Below are 25,688 nucleotides of genomic sequence, written 5' to 3' on the forward strand. Positions count from 1 at the left end.
AACAAGGCTATTAAGATTTTATTAAGAGTAAAACAGAACATTTGTTCAAAAGTCTTTAACTGGTTTAATAAATAAATGAAACTGCACTTAAGTAGTAATATACGCTTGTTTGGGCCGTAACCAATCAGCGTGCAGGGATGATACCACGTGACCAAGATTTTCCCATACATTCTCTTAAAATTTGTAAATCCAAGATGGCCCCTTTGCTCGAAATGGCGCATGCGCAGATAGGACAACATGAAATCGAGGTTGTCACGTGCATTCCCAAATAAGGCGATAGACCGGAAGTGAGTTTCAAAATTGATTTTTATTGATTTACAGGAAGTAAAAAATTACAACGGTGTGTATCCGTATGGAAACGACATGAAAGTGTTCGTGTCTACGACGCGTTTGTCGAAGACGAGTCCGTATCGTTTAGTCCGTGTGATGACTCTGAGATGTTTGGTGGCTGGGTTTCTCCAGAAGAAGTTGGGGTTGACGACGTGGATGTTGCGTCGTTCCTCGAGAGGTTGTGTGAGTTCGTCGAGTAGATTTTGTCTCATGACGTCGTAATTGAGTTGGCGTGATCCTCGTACATTGAGTGAGAAGCCTCGGACTTTGCAGCAGACTTTGCCTTGGTGGGTTCTGTAACCGTAATTTTTGGGTCCAGCGGCGGTGAAATCGACGATGAAATCGCCGTCGGCGAGTTCGTTGGTCATCTCTCCCAGGTAATCGCCTAGCGGAACGTCGTATTGACCTGGTTTGTGCGAGTAGATGACGGAGTCGGTGTCAAAGTAGAGAACTTGTTGCTTTAACTGTTCCAGGTAGCTGTATAATTTGAGCCGAGCCCAACAGGTGGTGAAAGCGGCGACGAAGATGTTGATTCGTCCGTTATCGGGTTGATTGTCTTTGAGTTCGGTGTGGACGACTTCTAGGGCTTCGTCGTTGGCGATTCTGACTTGTCGTATGTCATTGAGGGGATTGGAAACGAGTTCGAAGAGTTGCGCGGCGTTGCGGACGACTTGGGTAGTGGGTTTGTGTAGATTTTCGCCGAACTTGCCCCAGAAAGAGTTGAGCATGAGTTTGGCGGTGGCTTTGCGTCCTGGATTTTTCTGGTTCATGGCCGGATCGAGAGCGATGCCCTCTTTCTGTCGGTATTGTTGTACGTACCGTGTCTTGTCTTCGGGGGTGTGACACCAGTTCGGGTAGCCAGCGGATTCCTGTTTGATTTTTAGCCAGGTATTCACGTAATTGGCGAAGAGTCCTTTACGGCGTTGTTCTGGCGGGAAATGGTGGACTTCGTGTATTTTGTTGGGCGTGTATCCCACGGCAACGGCTTTCTGGATTTCGGGTGTGCACCAGGTCCCTCGTAGCGTGCGTTGCTCGGCCGTGTGAGGGCAGTGATGCGATTTCTCTAGGAGGGGTTTGGTCATTTCGTGTTCCACGCACGAGTGACAGAGTGGGAAGGTGAGTTTACCCCTGTGCCGAAAAGGTAGAACGGGATGGTATAGTTCGTGAGGCGGTAGTATGTCTACTTTGGCCATACCGAAGTAGTGATGGATGTCTTGATCTTGTGGGTTGACGATGACTTGTGGGTGTCCTATGGGGTATTCGCCTTCCTTGTTGGCCCATGGGTAGAGCGACGTCACGTCGACGTACTTGGTTTGTTCTCCTTGGGTCACGTCGGTCACGTGATGTAGTTTGACGGCGTTCGTGCGCCCTCCGAAGAAGGCTTCTCGTGGTTCTAGGGGGTGGACGATTTCGAACATGTCTAGAAACTGGCGGAGATCTGGGTCGGTTTTGACCTCCAGGTCCCAGTCGCATTCCCACTTGACGCAGAGCTGGTAGCCTTGGTGACTGAGAAGGTCGTGTTTGCGGAGTGCGGACTCGTAGACTTCGTGTAGAGTGCGATCGGTGTGACAGATGGGATATCGGTCTCGTTTTAGAGGGAAACAGCGAGGACATCCGTGCCATAGACATCCGTGGAATTCGTAGACGGTTCGAGTGGTTGGATCGTATCCGTCCACGAGATGATTGGCTAGTCGGACTTCACCTCCGTTTCGCACGGTACGGATACGATCGCCTTGGTCTGTGTGTTGCAACAAGTGTTCTTGCCAGGCTAGCCATTTCAGGGCTTTGGATCGTGCGCCGTGCCATCCTCGAGGCGGTCTGGAGGCGATGGTGTTGATCGGAACGAGTTTCTTGCGCCAGAATCGGTTGCAGGCGGAGGCGATGGTGACGCATTTCTCCATGGGGTCAAAGTCGGCTTTTTGTTTGAATTCTTGTCGGAACTTTTGACAGCCCGCTTTGAGGAGTTTGACATCCGACTCGCAGTAAGCTTCCATTTCTTGCCTTAGTACGAAATGGTAGTTGTCGTTGACTTTCTCTTGGTACCACTGTTCGAATTCGGTTTTCTTTTTGGCGGACATGCCGTCGGGATCGTACATGTCTCGCGGTGGCATGGGTCCTTCGTACTCTTGATTTTCTAGAGTGTTGAATTTGTGCGGGAAGAATCCTTTGCACAGTTCGTGGATTCCGAAGGTGGCGGGAAAGTTAGCCAGCGGGAACGGGAGAAAGCAAAGGGAATCTTTGAAAGTTAGTCTGTCGGATTTTAGGGACAGTATCTTGGTGCCTACGGTGATCTGATCCGTGACTTCTCGATGCGTGGCGTAACAGTGTTGCAAGATGAACATCCCGTCGTAGCCTTTGAGATTGTGAAAGAGGACGATGACGTCCCGATCGTCACCGTCCACGTCGACGGCGAGTGATTCGAGGTGGTCGAACATGTCAGCGGTGCAGTTGGGACCGTAGAAGGAGCAGAATTGATCCTCTTCATCGTCTTCTAGGCAGAGTAGAATGGGTGTCTGATTCCCTTCGGCGTCGGTGATGGCTTCGTAGTCGCAGTATACTTGAAGGGGCGGATCTTTGGCTACCCAGACGCGTGTGTCTGGATCATCGGGTTCGGGTTCTTCGAAGGGTCGACCTTTGACTTCGTCGCGCGACACGCGTTTCTTTTTGGGTTCGTCTTCGTCTTCGGGGATGCGTTGGATGTAACATCGGTGCGTTTGGAGAAAGACTTGCTTTTCGCAGATGTGGCATTCGCCCCATCCGCACTTGTGATCGGGGGTACGGCGGTCACCTCCTCGTCCAGTCCTGTGTTTAGGTTCGTAGACGTGGAAACAGTCTGGACACTTTTTGTAAGTGTCGCAGATGGATGGGATGCTGAGACTCCGCCGTTGCAGGTGGTAGTTGTAGCATTGGGCTCCGAAGAATTTTCTGTGACACAATCGGCAGATGGAGGTGTGTGCAGGAAACTTGCCACGTGCTAGGGGTCGTTTGGCTTCGAGGAAATCGGGGCAGTCCTTTCGTTTGCAGGCGGTACACCATTTACCGTGACAGGAATGATTTTTAAAGTCATCGTGATCGTAGCCTCGATTGCATTCGTCGCAGAAGTAGGATTTGCTTAGGAACCCGCTGAACGAGTTACATCCGTCGTAGTGACTGTCTTCTTTGATGAGACGGATGATCTTGTCCGAGGGTACGGGTCCCGCGTAGATGAGCATGTGGGGCGGATCGATGGAAAGGACTTTGAGTTGGTACCCAGGTAGCGCGGCCTGAAACTGCTGCAGTTCGGGAATGCCGCAAGGTCCTTCGGGGACGTGGGCTAGACGGTGGAGTTCTTTGGCCAATCGCTCTTGGACGGGTCGCCCCTGTTTGAGATTGTGGTAATCTTGGTCACGTGTATTCCCGTTCGCATCTACCAGGGCTTTCATGGTGACGATGGCGCGAGCGCAGCAGAGATTGTCTTTGTTTTGGATGGTCACGCGCGACCGTTTGACGATTCCCCGTACGACGGCACAACTCGGTTTGTATCGTTTTCCGTTCCCGCGCCCGCGACCGGGGGTGCGTATGAAAGTGGTTTCCAGGGTGAACGTGTCGTCGGGAGTGAATTCTTCATTGGAGTTGAGTTTGGCCGCGAGAGACTGGAGATAAGTGTCTAGTCTTTCACTCCCTTCTTCGAATTCTCGCACGGTGAAGGTGGTGGATTGAAAGGCGTGCGTGAAGGCACTGGACTGCATGGTGAAATGGACCGTGGAGTCTGGTGTCATGGTAGGATCCTGAGCGATTTGTTGCTCGATGGATCGTTGAAGGGCCTGAGTCAATTCTTGGCCTAGATTGTCCCTGGGAGTCACGTCTCTGTGTTGTCTGAGCGTGGCTTCGTACCGTTGTTTGTTGAGGACGTTTCTCCAGTTACGTCGAGCGCCCACGGGTCTTAATTCAAATTCTAGGAGGGGTCTTGTACCACCACCTCCGGTTTGGATCATCACTCGGTCGAGAGCCGGATCGAAGATCCAGTCGTCGTCATCGTCGAAGGGGAAGACTCCGTCGTGGGTCCGTCTGTTCTGTGAAGACATGAATGAGACAAATGTTACTAACAGCGCTTTTTTATTCAACATCAACATCAGCGTCCTCGAAAGGACCGAACAGGGACGCTTTTTTACGTTCTAAGTTATGGAACACGTTTCTGAAAGTGTATCCTAGATAGACTTTCTTTTTCCTGTTACTAAGATTGATGTAATAACCATAGAAAGCCGTGAAATAAGATCTACCTCCGTAATTTGATTTCATTGTATATTTCTGTTTTTTGATTTGTATGTGGCCGTAGCCCCATTGTCTTTTCAGTTCGGCATAATCCAAGATTCTTCTGTGAAGTCGACTCAATGGTATATTGTTCCTTCGATCGCGTATACACTGCCAGGTTGCTAAGTCAATCACGCAACACTTTAGTTCTTCTGGTAGCCTATCCCAGTGACTCTGTAAGAGAGTGGGAACGCTTTCTTAACCACCTATTATGAGCATACTTAGTGGAGCGATCAGGGTAGAGGAAAGTCTTTTCTATGGGGGCGCGTCTCTTAGCCTCTTTGTAAGAGTCGGATAAAAACGTTTTTTTGGGTTTATCGTCAATGTCAATGTAACATCCGTATATTTTCATATATCTGCAATCACCTTCTCGACATTGAACTATCTTAATGTGCCCTATGCCCCATTGTTCTTTCAGTTTGCCGTATTCTATTATTTCCTTGAGAAGACGTCGTGAATTTTTTCTTCTTCTTCGCTCGAATAGGATTTGATTCCTGGCTAGACGCATGATGTAGTCCTGTAGTTCAGGAGGTAGTCGATCCCAGTGACTCTAAAAGAGTGAAAGTCTCTTGACGTCATCGATGCGGTAGTAAACACCGTTAAAACTGTATCCTAAAAATATTTTTCGCTTGACATTTTGGGCGTCTCTGTAGAAACCCGACACGATCATATGCTTTTTTTGATGTGTCCCTGGAACCAGGGCTTGAGGGCAATGCTTCAGTTTACATGTCTCTAGTTTGACTTGGAGTGCCCCTAGTCCCCATCTAGCTTGGACCTTAGCAAAGGTTCGTATCTCGTTACAAAGCTCTCTCCACGATTCACGTTCGCGTCTCTCGATGAGGGACTGGGACTCCCGGAGTCGAACGATATAGGTCTGTATCTCAGGTGGGAGACAATCCCACTGGCTCTGTAATCGGAAATGAGAGGTAGGGTATCAATCATGAGTTGCTTGAACGGGACGGGTCTCGGTCTCTCCAACCATTGGGAGAGTCTCATTTCTCTTTCGACTTCCATTATCCATTCACGGGTAAGTTGCGACTCCGCGAGTGAGATTATGTACACTTGGATCTCGGGCGGCAACCAATCCCAGTAACTCTATGAAAAGAAGGTGATGAACAAGGCGTGACAAAGATGCCGTGAGAATTTGTAACCGCAAAACACAACGAAACAAAATCTCAAGTCCAAACGGAGGTAGAACTCTAGGGTAAAGGATGCAACGACGAGTCTCAGTTCCATGGTCAGTTGTCCAGGGAAGCCACGAACGCGTTTAGATAACACGGTGTGTGACAGATCGTGCAGTACAACTTCTCGTGGGTCACCCCCTTGTTCATCAACTGATCATCGAGTGCCCTGACGAAGCAATCGTAATGCACGTAGTAACGACAGCACTTGGTACGAGCGCAGGTTTCGGTTCTAAGGATGACTTTCTTACATAGGGTGCATGTTATACTCACTGCTTCTTCATGTTGATCCATCTGTTGGTTCATCTCCTCGTCGGTCAGCTCTTGTGCCATGATTTTTTCCAGCGCTCGATACAAGTCAAAAACTCAGAGTGCCGTGAACGGTTCGAACCGATCTTTTTATACTTACGGTAAAATTGGATCCCAGGTTGCACTCGACCCGGACCCAGTCTCCGACCGGGAGGGGGGATACCCCCTATCCCCCTGGTCTGCCCTGTACACGTGATGTCGGCTTTTTTCGTTTGATTGGTGCACGATGGGCATAAAGCGAGATGCGCATTTGGCATTTTTCGGTTTTTTTGGTGCTGGAGACTGAATCCGGGCACGTCAGTCGCCGCCGAACTCGAAGTCAGTCTCCCGAAGGATCACCGAGACGAGTACGTCGTCGGCGTCGTGCCCGATCACACGATGACGACGAACCACCGAGACGCAGTCGTCGCCTTCGGGGTCAGATACCCGAAGAAACACCGATTCAACAAGTGTGTTTTATTTGTCAGAGAGACATTCACATTGATTCTCTGGCATCGTGCCAACGCACTCCTTGCTGCGGCGTGTTCATGCATCGGCGATGCTACCAGGAGATGGAGAGACGGGTTCTGACCTGCGGCAACTGCCGACGCGTGATCGACGATACTCAGCCTGAGGTCGTGTTGGAAACCGACGAGGAAATGGAGGAAGAGGATAACGATGAGGAGCCCCCGTTAACGGCAGGTGCGAATGGTCGTTTAGTTAGAATGGCTCGAGAGTTGGAGCGATATCGCAGTGAGGGTAGACCTTATCACTGTCATCACGAGGGCTCGTACCTGTGGAATGATTTGCCGTATTCCATCGACCCTAGCATTTGGATACGTTATTATACCTTTATCGGAAACTTCGTGACTCTGTATCGGGATCGAGACCTGTACATTCACGGTTGTGTGCGTCTCCCCGTGGAACCGACCCGAGAGATTAGAAGTTATCTGTACCGTCTGTTCATTTACAACACTCCTTACTATACGTATAACCTGATCCGAATTCAAAGGTTCAGACTCTACTTCAGGCGCGTGGAGGGACAAAGGGATATTGAGATTCGAGAGCTGTGTCTCTTACCCTTTCCCGGTGGTCCCTCGTTTTACCACGAGGACGGACTATGGACCTGACACTGTCTTTTTTCATTTTTACAGTGGACACTCATCGCAGAATGATTCACGACGCCTTTACCTATATGAGAGACCATGGAAAACCCTTTGAGACGCACAATTCCTTGACGCGATCGTGGAATCATTTACCTTATCCCCTTCCTGTCACGGTGTGGTTCCAGTACTATCGCGAGGTGGAGGCCTTTGTACGATCCTCGGAGTTCCGAAGTCCCATGTACATTCACGGTACCGTATTTTTTCCCTGAAATGTCATTTCGTACGATCATATACGCATGGAGGTGTATCGCATGTTTTATTTCAACACCCCTTTCTTGGTGTTCGAATTCACCTCCAGAATTAGGTCTCGTTTGTTATTCATCTCTTCGTCGACGTTCGGGGATCAAATAAGGTTCGAACGTTTGTTTGTGACATCGAATGCCTCGGATACTCTGTACCACAGTGGCATGACGTGCGAGACTTGAAGAAAAGACAAAGAGACTCTTTTTTGAAAAAACAACAAAGTGTGTAACTTTAATTACAACGACAATAAAGTTTTACAATTTCCAACGTTTCTTGGTCTGCATGATTTTCTTAACAATGCGTTCTGTCATGGTTTTACGTCCGGGTAATTTGTCAATGGCCTGGATCATCTTGGTGTCGGCGTTCCATTTGTCCTGTAAGTTCTTGGCCCTGGAATAGTCAATGTCGTGTTGTTTGGCCAGTCGGTCCAGACGGTTGATCCCGGGGTCTCCTCGCGCCAGACGTTTCTTCAGTTTGGTACCAGGTCCCATGTACTGATAACCGGGCCAATGGAACTCGATCCCGGTCTTGCCCAACCATTTCTGGATGTCGAACCCATACCCTCGTTGACGACGACGTCGGGTACTTCTCCTCGGGGATGGAGGTGCCTTTTTCCTCTTCTTAATCCGAGTCATAGTCCAGTCCCTTTCTCCAGGGCTCGAAATCTTCCCACCCTGCTTGTAACTTTTCTGCGGCTGTCGGTTTGGCCTTCTTGTACTTCTTTGCCTTGCCTTTGGGACTGTAACCACCGTCGTCGTAGTCGATACCGAGTGATTTCAGTACACGTTTGGCTCTATCGGAGATGGGTGCTTTTTTCTTGGACGATATGGGAGTTTTACCTAACGTGACTGGTTTGGGTGGAATGGGAGGTTTGTGAGATTTCCACTCCTTTTTAAAACCTGACGTGGATGGTTTGGTGGTTTTCAGCTCCTTTTTCAGACCTGTCGTGGAAAGTGGTGGGGGTGGGATGATCACGGGGGCTGCGGGTGGTTGGTTGACTCCCTTGAGGATCTGTTTCAACAGAGTTTCGACGGGTGCGTCGACCATGTCTTCGAGTTCCGTCGTTCCCTGGTACGAGATGGGACCGCTTTTACCCGTCCGTATGCGTTTCACCAGTTTACCTTCCTCGGCGGCGATGGGTTTGGTCATCTTGACGGCCACGCTGTCGGGGATGCGTTTGTCGTTCAAGATGAGATGTTCTTCGGCGGCCAGACGTCCGGCTTTGTTCAACAAGGCATTCTGGCTGATCTTCCCCTTGTAATAATCTTGCAAACGATTGAATTCTTGAACGGGTACCATCATGACTTCGTTCATACCTGACTCAAAGTCGTGTCAGGAAACTCGGACAATTCTCTCAAGGCCGTCTCGTAACAGTCTTGCCAGTACCGTATGGATTCGTCTTTCTTTTCCAACTCGAGTTCAAGACTTTGAACGGTTCGCTTGCCTTTACCGCACTCCCTGCACAACTCGATGCACCCACCGGGCGGCGTGGTATCTCGTTTCGTTTGACAGGTTTGGCAGAAGTCACCGAACTTTAAAGCCATGTATTCTTGATACAGGTCGTGGTACCTCTTGTTCAAGAACTCGTACGAGTCTTTCCATCGGGCTTCGCGACGATTGGCGTCTTGCAACAACTGCACGAGTTTAGGAACGGTATTGGACTCGTCTTCTCTCGGCGGTAAATTGGGTATGACGTCGATCCCCTCCAGCGGGTAACCGTCCTCGCCGCGTCCTTTCACCGTACACAACATGCTTTGAAACAACCGTGCAAACCGCTCCAGAACCCCGCTCCGTTTTGGGTGAGGAGATGTTCTCTTCGACGCTTGAGAGAGTTTTTGCGTCTACCCACTTCGCGCAGAACCTTTTTATGTCTTTTCAGTTTCCCATAAGTCGTTGCGTTGATGGGGATCCTCTTTTTCAGCAAATTGAGAACCATCTCGCTGATGGCGTTGATCTGATCTTTGTCGGCGAATTGCAACATCCGTTGACGTTTGTTCCGATTGGCTTCTTTCAGGACGTGCGTCAAGAAATGACGTTGTCGTCGTAACCGCTTCATCGTGGACTTATGCGCACGAGTGGATTGGTGTACTCTTTTTATCGCTTTCCTCGACGCTTGAAGGCGGTTTGATAGGGTATCCTACGTAAGACTCTTTCGATCTTTCCCCTGTTCTTATGCACATGTTTGTTCATTAAACCGAAGGGTCCAGCCAAAGAACCCAAACCCGCTGCTCTCATCATACTCGCCAAATCACCCCCTTTCTGTCTCCTTCTTCGTCTCCTCCTCCTCCTTCGGGCTGTCATGGTGACGAGTGAGGTTGACGACGTCGATCCTCGTCCTTTTATTTTCACATGATGGAGCATCGGAACTCTTCGCCCTTATGGGGAATTTTTTCACCTCGTCTCATCCGTTCCATCATCCTTTTGGTATGCGCCCGTTCTTGTCTTTCTCTCAGGCTTCCGATGCCTTTGGTGATACCCCAAGCCGCCTTGGGTAAACCCGCCACCACACTGGCAAACCCTTCTCCCCTTTGGTACCGTCTTCTTTTAGTGGTTCTACGTCTTTTCGAAGACGCTTTCTTTCTCCTTGACCTCTTGGGCATGTTGGTTCTGAATGAAGAGGATGACTGCGATGTCATTTTTTATAGCGGCACGTGTCGAAATCGTAGGGCGTAGTCTCGAACGTATCGGTCGTACGTGGGAGATGTAAAATCCGTCACCACGTCGTCCAACGTTTGCATCTTGGTCAAAAACCCATCCAATTCCTCCACGCCACCCAAAGCGTAGTTCCTGAGTTCTGTCAGCGTCTTTTCGTACGTCGTGTAAGCGAATTGGGCCATGTCCATCTTGAACGAATACTTCTTGAAATCGTTCCATCCTTTCAGTAAGGTGGCAAAAGCCGTCAATCCTACCACCGTGTACCCATCTTTCCACACGGATCCCAAGACGATACTCACGGCCACCGTCAGTAAGGCCAGTCCGTTGAGAATGGCGTTGCACAATTTGTAGTAACCGAACATCTGCCTTCGACACCACCAATACTTGTGGTAGAAAGCGTACAAGACGTCCAAACGTTTCAGGGAATCCAGATCCACCACGGTGTTGAAAGGTTCATCCAATAAACATACAGAAGTACTCATGACTCTTCTCTAACCAGTGCCAAACGTAGTCTGACTTTCTGTCGGGACGTTCGATCCTTTTAGCTTGTTGCTCGTATTCCCAGATCTCGTCCTTGAAGGCGGTTTCTATGGATTGGTTCAGGATGTCCCGGACTTGTCGGTAACTATCGCATTCGTCCGCGATACGTTTCATGTCTTCGTGATCCATGCTGGTCGCATCCCAGTAGGAGCGAGAGCATCGGCATAGATGCAAAAAGTAGGGGAACCACTCGACTTCACTCCTCAACATCTTGATTCGAATGGTTTTTCATCGGCGAGGGGGTCGTCTTTTCTTAAGTCTCACAAGTCTTCGGATCCCGCGACCCACGCCCACTCCCACACCACCAATGGCAGCGGCGGTTCCAGCTCGGATGCCTGTTTTCACGGCGCGGCCACCCAACGCTTTGGCCAATCCCAAGGCAGCCCCTTTACCAATGGGTAACATCGCAGACAAGGCATTCGCAAGAGCACCGCCCCATTGCTTTCTCCTTTTCGGTCGACGACGGCGTCTTCTCATGGTTGTTGTTCTCAGTTACGTACACTGGTCGAATTGCGTGTGACGGTAGGGCGTTGTCCGTTTTTATAGGTGGTCGTGATCGTGTTGGTGGTTGTGATGCCCGCAATGCGATGACCCGCGGCCGTCTGTTGTTGTTGGCGTAAAATCTCTTCCAATTGTTGTTGCATCTGGGCTTGGTCGAGAACACGGTCTCCTCGCCTCCTTCTTCCTCCTCGACCCGATCGAATCGACGAAGGCGGTGTGGAGTCACCACCACTTCCGCCCCCACCTCCTCCGCCTCCACCTCCGCCTCCACCTCCACCTCCTCCTCTGCCTCTGCCTCTGCCTCTGCCTCTGCCTCTTCCACCGCTACCACTAGCGCTACTTCTTCTGCGGCTTCCGGAATCACTGGAGGACGTCGGTGTATTTTGACGCGGGACGCGTGTCGGTCGTTTCCCTCCTCGAACGGCGCGTGCCAAAGGTGTGGCCGATGTTATCCTGGGTGCCCCAACACCCGCTGTGACGTTGGAGCGCGACACGGATCCAGCACTGCCGACACCCGCCGTGACGTTGGTCTGTGATGCACCCGAGCCAGGAGTGCCTACTCCGACGGTCGAGACATTGGGCAGGGGCGGTGTCGGCAGTGACGATAGCGGTGAAGGAGGAGTGTTCAGACTCGTACCCACACCCGCTGCAGGCGGAATCGGAGTACTCGTTCGATTCGGTGTCCCCAAAGGCGAATAATCGTTCAGAGCCGATAGGTTGAAATCGTCACTACCATAAGAGCTCATTTTTATCCATTCCCCTCTCTCTTTCTATCTTCTTCTCGGCGAGTTCTCGTTGCTTATGAACCAAATAATCGAAACCTTCACCATTATATGCGTTTATGATGGACCGTACTTGACGGTAACTCTCGCATTCTGTGACCTGTCTCATCGGTTCGAAGTCCAGCTCATGGGGATTCATGATGTATTTGAGCCTGTTTTTACACAGGTGAATGAACAGCGGAAACCACTCGACTTCGCTCCTCAGCATGACGGTGCCGCAAACTGATGGCATCGTACGAATCCTTCGTCTTTTAATACGTGACTGAGAACGCGTTGATCGTCCTGACTGGCTGGATGAAGATCCAATAGCATGTAACCGTAAGGTCGATCGGTGACCTTTCGAAACGTGTCCAACACGTCCTGCCATTGCGTGGGAAACGATTGCAGAAGTAAATTTCGTATCCCTAACTGATCCCGAGGGTTCTTGAAGGCCGCGATGTAATGCGCGTTTCGGGAAATGGTCTTGGCGAATTTTCCGTTAGGGAATAGATCCTGACACAAGTAAATCACCGTGATGTTCCTATGATGCGAATGTTTGGTGAAGAGATCCAACACGCGCTTGTCGTTACCACCCTCGTCCATCAGATCGTCCAAGACCAACACACCCCCTCCAGGAAACCATCGGGGTAACTGTTCGCTGTCGGGGATGCCCTCGTAAAACTTGACCCCACCTTTCTTGAGCTTTTGGAAACCGTCTTGCCACGATCCGTAGCAGTAATGAATACTCTTCGGTGTCTGTTGGAACAAGTCGCCGTTCTCCAAGAGCAGTTTGGTAGTGAACACCGTCTTGCCGCACCCCGACGGACCCGCTATCAACAAACTCGACGGCGTGTGAAATTGAAACGCTTTGCGTCGTTCCATGAGCTTGAAATGGTCCAGGGTCTCGAGACGCTCCGTTCTTATCTGAACAACTTGGCCAATGGGGTCTTGACGGCTGGGATGCGTTTCAACAGACCCAATAGGGTGACCTTACGATTGAAACAGATGGGTTCTTTCTTGGAGCGACCCTTGGCGAACTTCCCCACCTGGAATTTCCTGGCGTACCACGCTTTTCCCCTCTTGATCTTGGCCATGGCTCTCTTGGCAGCGGCTCTCTTGGGACGCTTGGCAGGCGCCGATCTCTTTTTTCGAGGTTTCTTGGCGAATTTACTCAAATCTCCGAACTTGTCCTCGTACCAATGCCTCTTTTTCATTCTTCTTTTCCTATCTTCTTTCACGGAAAGCCCCGGCATGGTGGGCGCTCTCTTGCGTTTCCTACGGGTGGTCACCGTCGCTGGTAATGCACCGGTGTCAAGGACAGCAGGCGGTTGAAAAGACACTTGTCTTCTGGCGGGTTGAAGTATTTTAAGATCGAGTCGTCTTTTTGGCGGTTGGTTTTTCTTGAAATGAGCTGCACTGGGTTGAGGCGTCTTTCCACCGGCTTTTCCATAGCGTTTTTCTAACCTGGCTATCACGTCGTCCAAATGTCTATGCCCTTGAAACTGAAGAGCCATGTTGTGTCTTGTTTTGTCAGTAAACCCGTAATGAACAATTTCATTTTCCGTCGCACCTTTTTATGCACTCACCACGCAACATCCTTGTTCTCTCAAAAATGAACACTTTTTATTTCGAACAGCTTACTTTATAACAAATGACGCACTCCTCTGGAGGAACCGCACGTGTCCTGGTGACACGGGGTTTTACAAATCTTGCGCCAGGCCAACTCGTCCACGATCAAACGTTCTACCATGTGTCCTACTTTACGATCGTTCTCCACAAACTCGTTTTTCTTAAAACGATTCAAGAACTCGTTCATGTCACGACCTTCGGCTCGGTCGATCAGGAACATCAGGGCGTAACCGCCGCAACTCTGGCTGAACAGGGACTGCAGACTCCTGCCGTTGTGAATCTGGTACTTGAAATGACGGTCCAACCATTCTTGGATCGGTTCGGCGGTTCCGTACGCGTCCAACGGTAGACCGTAACTGTCCAGGATCTCGCACTTGTTCTTGTCGGCCCACAAAGCGATCCAATGCACGCCCGGTTTGTCGTGAGGGTCCGTGTTCACGATGTAAGCGGTCGGTCCTTCTTGGGGGAGTGACCTGGGAAGTCGATCGCAAGGGACCGTGCCGTAAAAGACACAACGTAAGGACGGATTCGTCCGTGCCAAATGATCCAATTGTATATTATTCAAGGCTACTTTCTCCATTTTTTTCTTCTCATTGGTACACGTCGTAGATGACGACTCGGTTCTCGTTGATCTCCAGCAAGTTCTCGAATTCGCCGTACAACAAGATGGTCAGGTTTTCTCCCGGATTGGCTCCGAAATCGATCACCAGACGCAGTTCACCTTCTTGCTTGGGGTTCAACACTGGACTGTCCAAACATCCATTGGCTGTGTTGTCAAATACAAACATGTTGCATCTCTTGTCGTGCCCCCAATCCTCTTTCCGGACCATGTTTCCTTTTCCCCTGCACAAAGCTCCTGAGGCTTGGAGGAATCTGTAGTAACCTCTCTGATCTTTACTGTCCCCATCGTGTTGGAGTTCTAGGGTCTCGTAGGGATACTCTTCACCTCTCACCAATTGTTTGATGGAAGCTATATTGAATCTTCCAAAATTGAACGGATTGATCGTCACAGTTCCGTTGAAGGCAGTTTGTTTCATCAACAACACCACTAACCGATTAGGTAGCTTATTGTGGAAAGGATTGCTGCACTCAAAGTGACGGTTGTCGTTGGGATGCGAGTAAGTGCGAATTTCACCTCTCACTGTGGGGTAAGTGGCCACTCTTCCACCTTTCAGGCTGGTCATGATCTCTCGGTACACCGAGGGAGTCACTCTCACTTGAGACAGGAACAATCTCACTTTCACGTCGGCTTCAGTCAGTCTGAGAGTACTGGCACCGCCCCATCGTACGGTCCACAGAGCTGGGGCATTGAAGTACATGTCGATCTGGATCTGCACACCAGGTAACAGTAATTTGCTGAGATGAAACACTTCCAGGAAAGGTTTGAACCTCAAGGTCACGGCTTTTCCGTCTAGAAACTGGAGTCGACCCTGTACTAGGTTCTTGAGATCTTGGGGTAATTCACCATAATCGTTGTGAGTCGTATCCAGCTGATTGGCTGTCAATTCATCCCCGTCTCCGTCGTCGGGTACACCGAGACAATTGTACCAACCGCTGGGTGTCAGGATCGATACACCGTCGTCTCGGTCGTGGTTCAACAGGGTCTCGATGTAAGCTTTGAGGTGGTAAGTATCCGTCTGGGGGCTGATGAGAGTCCCATTCAATCTCACATTGATCTGTTTGCAGAGGGTGTGGGCCAGATTATTGACGAGTCCCATGATATCCGCTGTCAGTAGATTCGTGTTGTCAGTTTTCTTGATGGTCAATTCCACTTCGAAGAAACTCTCGTTCAAGTCGATAAAGTCTTCTTGAGGATCGACTTGGAAGGTCACGGGATTGATCTCCGTATTGAACGGGTTGATTCTCACCAACCGTCGAGACGACATGCTGACATCCGTGGGAGGGGTACTGAACATGTTCAGACGAGGGTTACGAACCCCCGCCGACCGGGCATGAGCAACGAGGTCCGTCATCGTCTACGTCGTCGTCTTCGTCTCCTTCTCAGGGCCGACTGCACCCAACGATAGTTCGGGCGTTTTGATCGGGACGGGAAGATCGATCCGCCTTTATACGTTCGTCGTATCGGTATAAGTCTCACGCGCCTCGAGTAAATGGGATTCATACTCCAAATAGATCTTTTCTCACTTTTTTCGCCAACGCCCGTTTGATCTCTTGCGTCGCTTTACGTTTCACGGCTCGTGTCGCTCCTCTCTTGACCCCGGCGAGTCCACCTCTCCAATTGGGCTTTCCTCCCTTGCCGCCCGAATTTAAACCTTTCAGACCTTCCGTGGCCGCCTCGGTGATAAAGTCTCGGAGAATGCCGGGACCTCGTTTCTTGACACCTCTCCAAGCCATGCCGAATCCGTCTCCGGATTGTCTCATTTTATCGGGATGAAATCGTACCAACGTTCCCCCGATCATTCTTTCTTAAAGTGTAACGTCACGATCGTATTGCCAGGTCCAAATCTCACCAGTTCTCCAGTTGTCTCAGCCACCTGCACCTCTATTATGTCAATGACGTCTTTGCGCACGGGAATATATTGAGTGTGGTAAGGCTCGAAAACTGGACACCCGCACCTGTTCGAATCAAGTTGACCTCTCTCAGTACATCCGTGACTTGATTTCCCACCACGCCACTTCTACACACGTCAGAGTAGACGAACAAGGAACGCGAACTGCTTCCCACCACCACCTCGAACGCTTTGTTCAGGTTTAGAAAACGCCAATTGCAATAGATGCTGAGTTTTAAAAAATCTCCATTTCCTCCCCTATCTGTGACGACACCCCAAAAGACAGGTGATCCGTCCTTGTCATGGACGTCCCCGACGACGCTAATGTCCGGAACGACGTCGTCAAAAAGTTCCAACTGCAAGTTAGGTCCCAGTTCGTAACCACTGCCGTTCTTTTTGAGCCATCCCATTTTTAAAGCCAGTTCAACATTGACGTGGAACGCGGGGAAATGCGTGACCGGACGAAAGGTGCTTTTGTTGTCCGTGACCAGTTCATCACCTTCCCACTTGAACCTGACGTAGCCTCTCTTCCCATCATTCGTGACATATTTGGCTCCCAATTTGGGTCCGGAGTTCTTGAAGATGCGTTGTCGCGTGAAAAAGGAGATCATGGATTTCATGAATCCGACACCGTCCACGTTGTAAAATACCTCTTTGAGGTCATCCGTGTCGAAGTAAGCTTCTCCAAACGTGTAAAAACTACTCGATTCTATGCGTCTCCATGAGAAGGAGGACAAGATGGATTTATCCTCAGAAGCGGTGAAAGAAGGCAACGTCACGTGCGCATCCGGCATGGCGATGCTACTCATTCCCACTTTCCAACCTCCTTCTCCATTCAGGCGTAGGGGACGTGGTAACCTGATCTTGAAATGGTTCGCCTTGTTGTCCGGGAACTCGCTCTTACCGCTGTGACTGGGTAAGCTGACGTAAAAATTACTCATCCTTTCTTGAAATGCAACGTGATCGTGGTCACGCCTGACGCAAAGTCCACCAGTCGTCCGTCGTTCTCAGCTACCTGCGTCTCGACAATGTCCAAAAAGGTCGTGCGCACCGGTAGATATAGGATGTGTCTCGGTTGAAGGTCGATCACGTCCGGATCGTAACGAACCTGTTTCAACATGTCCGTGACTTGATTTCCCGTCACCATACTCTGTCCCACATTCGAATACACGAACAAGGAACGACGCTCGTAACCGAACGCCTCTTCGTAACTGCGATCCAAATCCGTGAAAACCCAATTGATGAAACAACTCAAATGTAAGGTGTCCGGGTCGATCTTGCAAAATGTCTCGTCCCCGTCATTCTGACCTTCTGACCTCGGCGTATCACAAACACCTCTTCGGTCCAACCGGGTAAATACCCTTTCTTGAACTGTCGGAACTTCTTGTTCAGTCTCACACGATCCCCGACTTTGAGTGGAGGTCGTCTCGATTTTTTTCCCTTTTTCTTCCCGTAAAGAGTCTCCCACACGTCCTCGCTATTGGCTAAAGTCACTTGATCGGGAGCCATCTTGATACTGCGATGATACGATCGATTGTACCCTCGGACCAGATCTTGTAACACGGGCACAAACGTCATCGTATTCTTCACGGTGAAGTACCGGTACAAACGTTCCTTCAGGGTCCGATTGAACCGTTCCACCACACTGGATTTCGTATCCCCACGCGTCGAAAAATGATGAATGCCTTTCTGCTTCATCAAATCCTGAAACGTCTTGTTGTAGAATTCCTTCCCGTCGTCCGTCTGTAGATTGATGGGTTTTCTACCTCCTTTCAAGATCTTAGCCATGGCTTCCGTCACCGCTTTACCCGTCTTGCTCTTCAAGGGTTGGACCCAGGCGTGCTTGGAAAACACGTCCACCACCGTCAAGAGATAACGATACCCTCGATTGTACCTTGAAATATTGATCACCTCGATCAGGTCGGCCGTCCACCACCGGGACCACCACCACCGGGACCGTGGGAAAACGACGACGTCTGGGTTTGTGCAACGTGTACCCCAAATCCCGTTGCAAGACCTCGCGAGCACGTCGTACCGAGATCTTATTGGCTTGGGCAAATCGCGTCAGACCACCCAGACTACCGGGTCTAGAAGGATCCCGATACCGTCCCAATAACGTTCCGGTCGAAAGCGGCTTTTGCTTCTTCTTTTGACCTTTCTTCATAGTCGATAAAGTTTGTAAATGCACTGTTTCCACAACTCGAAACGCTGCTCACGTACCTCGAGATACTTCTTAAATGAATCGGGTTGCCGTTTCAACCACAAGATATAAACGACAAAACGCATCACGTTGGGTTCGACGTCGGTATAGTCAAACACCTCCAAGGGCGAATCACTGAAATGGTCAGGGATGGGTTCACCCTTACCGTATCGCTCGTAGACTCCAGCGCACTTGGAACACAAGGTCGTCCAACACCATCGATCGGCCATGGTCGCACACACTCTCGAGATCAACCAACTCAAAGCATGAGACATAATGATTTGAACCCAATTTTTTATTTCGACTTTCTTATATGTACAAAAACGTCGTGCCTGATTGGTTCTTACGTAAAATCGACTCTGATTGGCTAAACGAAAAAGAAGGCGAAAAAGACTTAGTCCGAGTCTGAAAAGCATTGAACATATTCAGAGTTCTTACATTCCTGACCATACTCATTATCACAGTCTTCCTCATAGGTATCCATGGCATAATATTTACAATTTCTCCAATCACAATACCCCTTACCGGGTCTCCACTTCAGGGCTTCCTCCTCGTCCCCCTTCACATAGAATGCTTGTCGCATACTCTCTCTACAATCACCACACAGGTCATCCTCATCCGCTTCTAGGGCACGGAAGAAAAACCGATCCTTCCAAAGATCACGCTGACGCATGACATCGTAGATCAACTCTTCCAACTTCAGACACGTTTCCTTGTGAGCGCACCTGTTGAAAGTCAGTATCTCCTCCACCTTGGGACTCTGGTCGGACTCCCTCACCCGTCGTGACAGGTCTCGAGCGAACCGCAAGGGTTCAAACAGATCACGGATGGCATCGCTCATCATGTACGTGAGGTGATCCGTGGCGATCAAACAGGCACGCTCGGCGTCCAGGGCGGGATCCCGACAATGAATGAATTTGAATTGACCGCTACCACTTCTGTACATCACGCGACACCACTCACCGCAGAAAAGGTACACCTTTTCGTTCCTCTTCATCATCTCCAAAATCGTACCACCCCAGTCAGGACGACGTCTCATCAAGAGCTCAAAAGACCACAGACTATCGGGTATTTGACCTAACGGTTCGAAGAGATTGTCAAAAATGTACATGTCCACTCTGGCATCCGGAATGGCATCGAGATCTCTTAAAGTGTGTACCTTCTGATCCACGATCTGCTTCACTAGGTCCCGAATCTGGTTCGAGTTGCTATAGTAAGTCATCTTGAAACCCGCCCTCAGACAAACTCGTTAAACTTCTTTCCTTCTCGATCCGCTCGCTTCGTGATCTCCAAGTCCGACAAATGAGGATAGCAACTACGGTCGCCCCAGTCAATCAAGTGCCTCTGGAGCCTATAGTACAAAGGAGAGACAAGACGTAACTCCAAGTCAATTATCTTCCCATGTAACGGTCTTTCGCCTTCTTTTTCGATTGAATCCAAAACGTCAGAAGCTCGATTCAACTGCTGTCTCAGATCTTCAAGGATCTCCTGCACGGCTCTCTCATCCAAAATCCTATAGGTCATCACCGCGTCAAGAGCAAGTCGAGAATGATTCACCGCGTACAACGGGCTCCTTTTATACCCGCGCCGTGGATCCACTTTTCACTCCGTACTTTCCCGGATCACGCGCCCCTTTTCAGATCCACCAATCGGAACGAAGACCGTCACATGATCCCATCACACCACACGTCCATAAAGTCGAACCACGCATTCCATCACGAGTCACTTTTCTCAGTAGTCGTCATGGATTCACACGTCGAACCCGACAGGAAAAAGAAAAAGAAAAAGAAGGAGGCGCGTAAGAAACTGAAACTGCTCCTACCCAAGAGAGTGGAAGGAGAAGGTAAACTACAATCCACCTTAGATAGATGGTTATTCAAAAAACCTCGTTCCAGACTACGTTTCAACGAACGCGTCCTCTTCAAAGAGATCACCCCAGACTCGGTCAGTTGGACCACCGTCCCTCTCAAAGGCTTCTCGCGACCATGGAGCGCCTTTTCGATCCAACGTCAAGAATGTAGAAGCCAAATGAAAAGTAACCATGACAAGCGAAGGCAAAGACTGACCACCAAAAACGTGCGAAAAACCACCCACATCCTAGAAACCATGCGACGTGAAAACACCTTGTTGGGATACTAACTCAATCTCTATCTTCACAGACTCAAAGCTACCTGCCATTCAAGGCGGATGCATGACCGTGATAAGAGACTCACCTCCTCGAACCATGCAAGTCCTGCAAGTACTGGAACCCCTGGGACTCGGCAAATTCAAGAAAGACAACCTCGTAGAAGTGCCACCTGAAGTGGATGACCGAGGAGAATCCACCGAAGTACAAGTGTTGGAGGAATTCGACCCCGATCAGTTCCTGAACCAACTGAAACCGCAAGATCCCACCTGCCCGCGTTGCATGGTACCCATGGAATTTGGAAGCGTGCGAACCCCAGACGGTAGTACCTGGGAGTATTACCGATGCCCCTCTTCCAGATTCTACACCAAGTGTTATGTGACCTGCGGCGTCAAAGAGGTGAGCACTTACCTGAGACGCGTCGAAGAACAGACCCACCCCTGCTACAGGAACATCGACCCGGCTCGTTTCCGATGTCTATGCAGCAAGTCCCTGGTCTTAGCCACCTCCCACTCCCAGTCCAACCCAGACAGGCTCTATCTCAAGTGTCCCAAGCGCACCTGCAAGTTCTTTCAATGGATCGACGAATACCCACGAGGAGTCGCCGAAGCCATACTGATCAATGGACAAAACACAACCTAAGAAAAGACAGACACAGTTTTTTGTAAACACACTCCGATTTTTATTTCACAATATTTACATGTTGGGTAACTTATCCTCCGCGTCGATCATCGAACGCATCGTTACTTGAGTACATTTGTTAAAAACGCTGTAATAAAAATTGATAACGTTCACATAGCGTCTCGCTGTCTTCTTTTGTCTCTTGGTCCACGTGGACTGAAATGGTTCAAAACCGTAACACAACATCAGTCTATGAAACGTAATACGGTCCACGGGCGGCTTCACTTTAAGGTCCCATACAATATTACGGCGAATAGCCAGGATAGCGTTAAACAAGGTTCGGCTAAAACATTTCTCAATACTCCGGTACTGGAATAGACTCCGGGTCCAGTTCTCTCTCTGCTCGTCCATAAAAAACAAGATTTGGTGGAGCATTACCTCGAGCTGGCTCGAGTCTTTGAACCTTGTCAGCCACCGACGGCCCGCCAACAAATCCCGGATGGGAAAATCCATACTCTCATAAAATCGGGTCCATGCCTCGTCCATTCGGTCAATTGCCTCCTCGTACGTAGTATCAGGCTTTCTAGGTCTGAAATTGTTCTGCAGGTATATCTCCCTCAAGGCCATGATAGCGCTCAATACAAGTTCAAAACTCAGAGTGAAGATCGGGGGGCGACGCGGATTCGCTTTATGAAGATCCGTCCAACCAATCACAGATCGAGACGAAGTCACGTGTTACCCCAGACCCAGGGGATAGGGGGGTATCCCCCTACCACGCCCACTCACGGTAGGAGACTGGACACCATTATACCGCGTGTATAAAATAAGCGAGTTGGACCGATCACTTTCACTCTGAGTTATTTTCAACTTGTATGAGCGCCCATTACAGAAGACTGTGGATACTCTCGTTGCTGTGGTTTCTCAAAGTACCAAGTGAGTATGGAAGTATTAGAGAAGTGTAACGTAGAGTTGACCGCCAGGGAAAAGCGGGTGAGAGAGTGGATGAAGGACGAAGAAGAACAGACCCCCTTGTACATTGACCTAGAACAACTTTTAGATTTTATCCGGGTGGCCCAAGACGAACTAGATCTTTTGTTCCTGGCGGAGAGGCTAGGGACCATCGACGAGGACGAGATCAATGATTTAGTCATTCACGTAGACTTTGTCCGCGACACTTACCATCAACTGCTTCATTTTTAGCTATGGAACCACCCCTCCATTGTCATGTATGCAAACAGCTGAGACCCTGCTGCCGCCAACCCATCCTAGAATTGAGCAGGAATGGGACCCACACCAAATTCGTACGCGCAATCTCGGGACCTCTGAGAAAAGAATGGGGACTAGGGTGCGTCTACGCCACCTGTTGCGGTGTCGTCTACGGCATGTACCACAATCTGGAAACCAACTGTTACGAACCCGTCTTCCTGGGAAACAGTTACGACCAGGCCCTGTCACGTGTCAATCACGTCAAATCGTTTATTGATTGTTATCCCGAAGAAAAAGAGGGCGCCGGTCAATAGGACCGTGCACACGTGCCACCCTGTCAATCAAGTAGTGTCCAATAAAAAGCTGTTTTTGTTCTATTTTTCAGACTCCATGTCTCGATTTCCTAAACCCGAATGTATATGGTGTAAGGAAGGATTCACTCCCAATCACAGTATCAGCGACTACTTCCTGACATCCTGTTGCGACCAATTCTTTCACGGAAGCTGTAAAGCCCTCCACACCTGGTGGTTGAAACCCTCCGAAAGACGCTGCCCTCATTGCAATACCGTGAACTTCGGACTCCCTCCCGATGACATCCCCAAAACCAAGTCCTAAAGAGGTAAGCGCCTCGATGGTCTAATGGTCAAGACGTTGAGTTGTGGCCTCAAAGACCCCGGTTCGATTCCTGGTCGGGGCATTAAAAATTTTTTCTTTTTATTCCCTATAGAGACCCCTGGCCTGTAAAATCCGTTTGGACGAACCCCACCCCGACGAAGATGTCATGCTCCTCTTCCTCACCCAACATTTTCCCTACCCCTGGTACATGCGAAGAGACCTCTCCAAGGTCTGGCCCTTCGGACGCGTGTTCGAATCCTCCTCAGGCCTTCACGGAGAATTTCTCACCCCACAAACCATGATGCTATCCCTCGTGCACCTGGGAACCAATGACCTGCAAGCCCTAGAGACGATGAAAAAAATCACGCAACAAACCATGTACATTCTCTCTTTAAAGGATCTTTATTAGTTACAAGCATAAAATAAACATGTTTTTTTCACTCCTCTGGTGACGTCATCGTTTCGATAAAGGCTGCGTACGCCAACTCTTCTCTGTCACCCCAACCACTCTTCCACTCTTTCCATCCGGCCTCAAAACTCTCCGGCAACCTCTCCAAACGCACCGGTTCCTTTTTATCCAGAGACTCGTCCTCCAACATCTTCCTTGATATGGCCTGTCTGAACTTGATCACCTCATCCGCCAGCTTCGTCATCTCTTTCTTCAGGAGGTTATCCGTACTGTCCCTAACGGAGCCTTTCATAATCTTTCCAAGAAGACTATCCTTCACGGCATCCAACACTCTCGCTGCAAACTCCTCTCTCGGAATGTCCTTTGGCAACGCCCCGGCAGGAATACTAATCACCTCCACCTTCGGCTTGCTCTCCTCTGAAGACATCTTCTTGTCGATCTCAAAACAACAATACCCTCTCGACACTCACGCAAACCCTTTTATTTCCACATCCGAACCTCGATTTCAGGCATTGGCTATCGCCTTATTTGGGAATGCACGTGACAACCTCGATTTCATGTTGTCCTATCTGCGCATGCGCCATTTCGAGCAACGGGGCCATCTTGGATTTACAAATTTTAAGACAATGTATGGGAAAATCTTGGTCACGTGGTATCATCCCTGCACGCTGATTGGTTACGGCCCAAACAAGCGTATATTACTACTCACTTACATGAGGCTTAAGTCCACGGAATCGTCGTCCTCTAATCGGTATTGTTGCTGAGCGAAGAAGCGAGGCCGGCTTGCGTTGTAATCCATGCTTTTTGCTTCACCAAGGTTTGCGTGCACTAGCTTTTCCCGCCGTTTAGTTGATTGACGTGTTATCGCTTTCGCGTGTTTTGATAGTGCCTAAGAACGCATTCGAGAACAGCAAAACTAGACTTAAGAGCGCACTTCGGCTCCTTTGAAAGTACGCCGTTTCTAAGGTTACAAAGTAAGGTACTTGAACTAAAATAAACCCCGTTCACATTCCAAGTAGACCTTGGGCGTACTTAAGGCCTACTTACGTACGTAGTATGAACTCGCCTAATATCTTTCGACATTGTCGCGTGCGGTTTTGCTTTTTGAGCATACTATAAGAAAGTCATTAATAAATCTAAAACCCCATTTGTAGACCAAAAAGCTGTGTCTGGTTGTCATCAATTGTGACCAAATTTATTGTCAGTCTGCACAGCTGAGCATCTGCTATGTTTACCTGCCTCCTTTCGAAGATATTCTTTGGGCTCGTCACGCAATCCTCCTCCTCCACGAACGGAGGAAGATTGCGTGACGAGCCCAAAGAGCGTCTGCGCAGGAGGCCATATTTATTCACGCTTTACGCCAGACTTCATAGAAACGTTCACACTTTTGCGCGAACGCCCAGGCGAGCTAGGACCGCAGGCCGCAAGAATTACTACTTATATAGGGTACCTTTCATAAGGTATTATTTTATTTCATGATTATATGGTTGAACTGGTCCGCTATGAAAAGGAGAATTCTGATTGGTTCTCTTTATGGCGATCCGAATTTTGCAATATGGCTAGTTAACTGATGGACCGCTCACAAATTCAATTTTAATTTATTGCACAAAATAAACAGTTTTTTTATGTAGAAATCTTTTTACCTTCATGTTTGGAGGACAACTACAGTTAAATGTTCACAAAAGCGACGCGAGAGGCGCAAATAAATGCTTACCTTTCGCGCGTGCGTTCACCGAGAATAATGGATCGCGGAGACGACAACAACAACAACAACAACAACAACAACATCTTTTATTTAAACACGGTGGGTTTTAAAGTTAATATAGCTTATGGGGCCGTGTAAAAAATGTTAATAAAATAATAAAAAATTAAAAATTATTAAAAAAATTATTGAGACGCATCAATTATTAGGGGCAGATCATAAAGCACCATTGTAATAAACACTTTATTGAACTAGCTTGGTCGGTGCAGGCATAGTTAATAGAGGGGAATGGTTATGAAACCCTTCAAAGTTCTTTGTTGTATATTTTTGCTCGCTTTTTTGGCCTTGACCATGCACAAAACACAATAGTTGTTTATTCCGCACTGAGGAACTAACCAATAGAAACGTGTTGGTTACGTAATTCATGCATAGTGTATGAGCGGAAAACAAAAGATTGTGCATGGTCGTGGACCTTCCAACATAAATCTTGGCATCTTTGTTTGCTCCAGTCCCCTCTACTAACTATGGTGCAGGTTTATGGACCTCGCCTAATGCCATTATAATAAATACTTTATTGAACTGGCTTGTTTTTTGCAGGTTTATGGACCTCACCTACTGCTCGGTCCATAAACTGCTGCTGCTGCTGCTGCTGCAAAAAAAAGAACTCGACCAATATTTCTCCAATACGGACCTTGCGTTAATCAAATGAAATCTCT

General features: G+C 49.1%; 6 protein-coding genes across 6 annotated transcripts; 1 reads left to right on the forward strand and 5 right to left on the reverse strand.

Annotated features, from left to right (window-relative positions):
- Positions 1–96: 96 nt before the first annotated feature.
- On the reverse strand, positions 97–5,441 carry LOC149110140 (uncharacterized). The gene is made up of 3 exons (XM_089291576.1): positions 3,061–5,441; positions 1,515–1,836; positions 97–1,034 (listed from the first exon to the last, which is right to left on the reverse strand). Exons 1-3 carry the CDS (start codon positions 4,440–4,442, stop codon positions 333–335), a joined length of 2,406 nt encoding a protein of 801 aa, XP_089147702.1. The 5' UTR covers positions 4,443–5,441; the 3' UTR covers positions 97–332.
- Positions 5,442–6,343: 902 nt separating this feature from the next.
- LOC149110141 (uncharacterized) lies at positions 6,344–7,242 on the forward strand. Its single transcript, XM_089292215.1, has one exon. The coding sequence runs from the start codon at positions 6,353–6,355 to the stop codon at positions 7,217–7,219; it is 867 nt and encodes a 288-aa protein (XP_089148341.1). The 5' UTR covers positions 6,344–6,352; the 3' UTR covers positions 7,220–7,242.
- Positions 7,243–11,172: 3,930 nt separating this feature from the next.
- Positions 11,173–12,335, reverse strand: LOC149110142 (uncharacterized). Its single transcript, XM_089292218.1, has one exon. The coding sequence runs from the start codon at positions 11,938–11,940 to the stop codon at positions 11,182–11,184; it is 759 nt and encodes a 252-aa protein (XP_089148344.1). The 5' UTR covers positions 11,941–12,335; the 3' UTR covers positions 11,173–11,181.
- Positions 12,336–14,092: 1,757 nt separating this feature from the next.
- LOC149110143 (uncharacterized protein F54H12.2-like) lies at positions 14,093–16,069 on the reverse strand. The gene has a single exon (XM_089292206.1). It carries the CDS (start codon positions 15,555–15,557, stop codon positions 14,175–14,177), a length of 1,383 nt encoding a protein of 460 aa, XP_089148332.1. The 5' UTR covers positions 15,558–16,069; the 3' UTR covers positions 14,093–14,174.
- A 2,619-nt stretch (positions 16,070–18,688) lies between these two features.
- On the reverse strand, positions 18,689–19,778 carry LOC149110144 (uncharacterized). The gene has a single exon (XM_089292217.1). The coding sequence runs from the start codon at positions 19,514–19,516 to the stop codon at positions 18,689–18,691; it is 828 nt and encodes a 275-aa protein (XP_089148343.1). The 5' UTR covers positions 19,517–19,778.
- A 2,961-nt stretch (positions 19,779–22,739) lies between these two features.
- On the reverse strand, positions 22,740–23,883 carry LOC149110145 (uncharacterized). The gene has a single exon (XM_089292220.1). It carries the CDS (start codon positions 23,695–23,697, stop codon positions 23,299–23,301), a length of 399 nt encoding a protein of 132 aa, XP_089148346.1. The 5' UTR covers positions 23,698–23,883; the 3' UTR covers positions 22,740–23,298.
- Positions 23,884–25,688: the final 1,805 nt, after the last annotated feature.

The sequence above is a fragment of the Orbicella faveolata genome, unplaced genomic scaffold (assembly GCF_042242905.1).
Source record: "Orbicella faveolata isolate gen_17 unplaced genomic scaffold, um_ofav_v1 contig_24, whole genome shotgun sequence".
In the NCBI taxonomy this organism is placed as follows: domain Eukaryota; kingdom Metazoa; phylum Cnidaria; class Anthozoa; order Scleractinia; family Merulinidae; genus Orbicella; species Orbicella faveolata.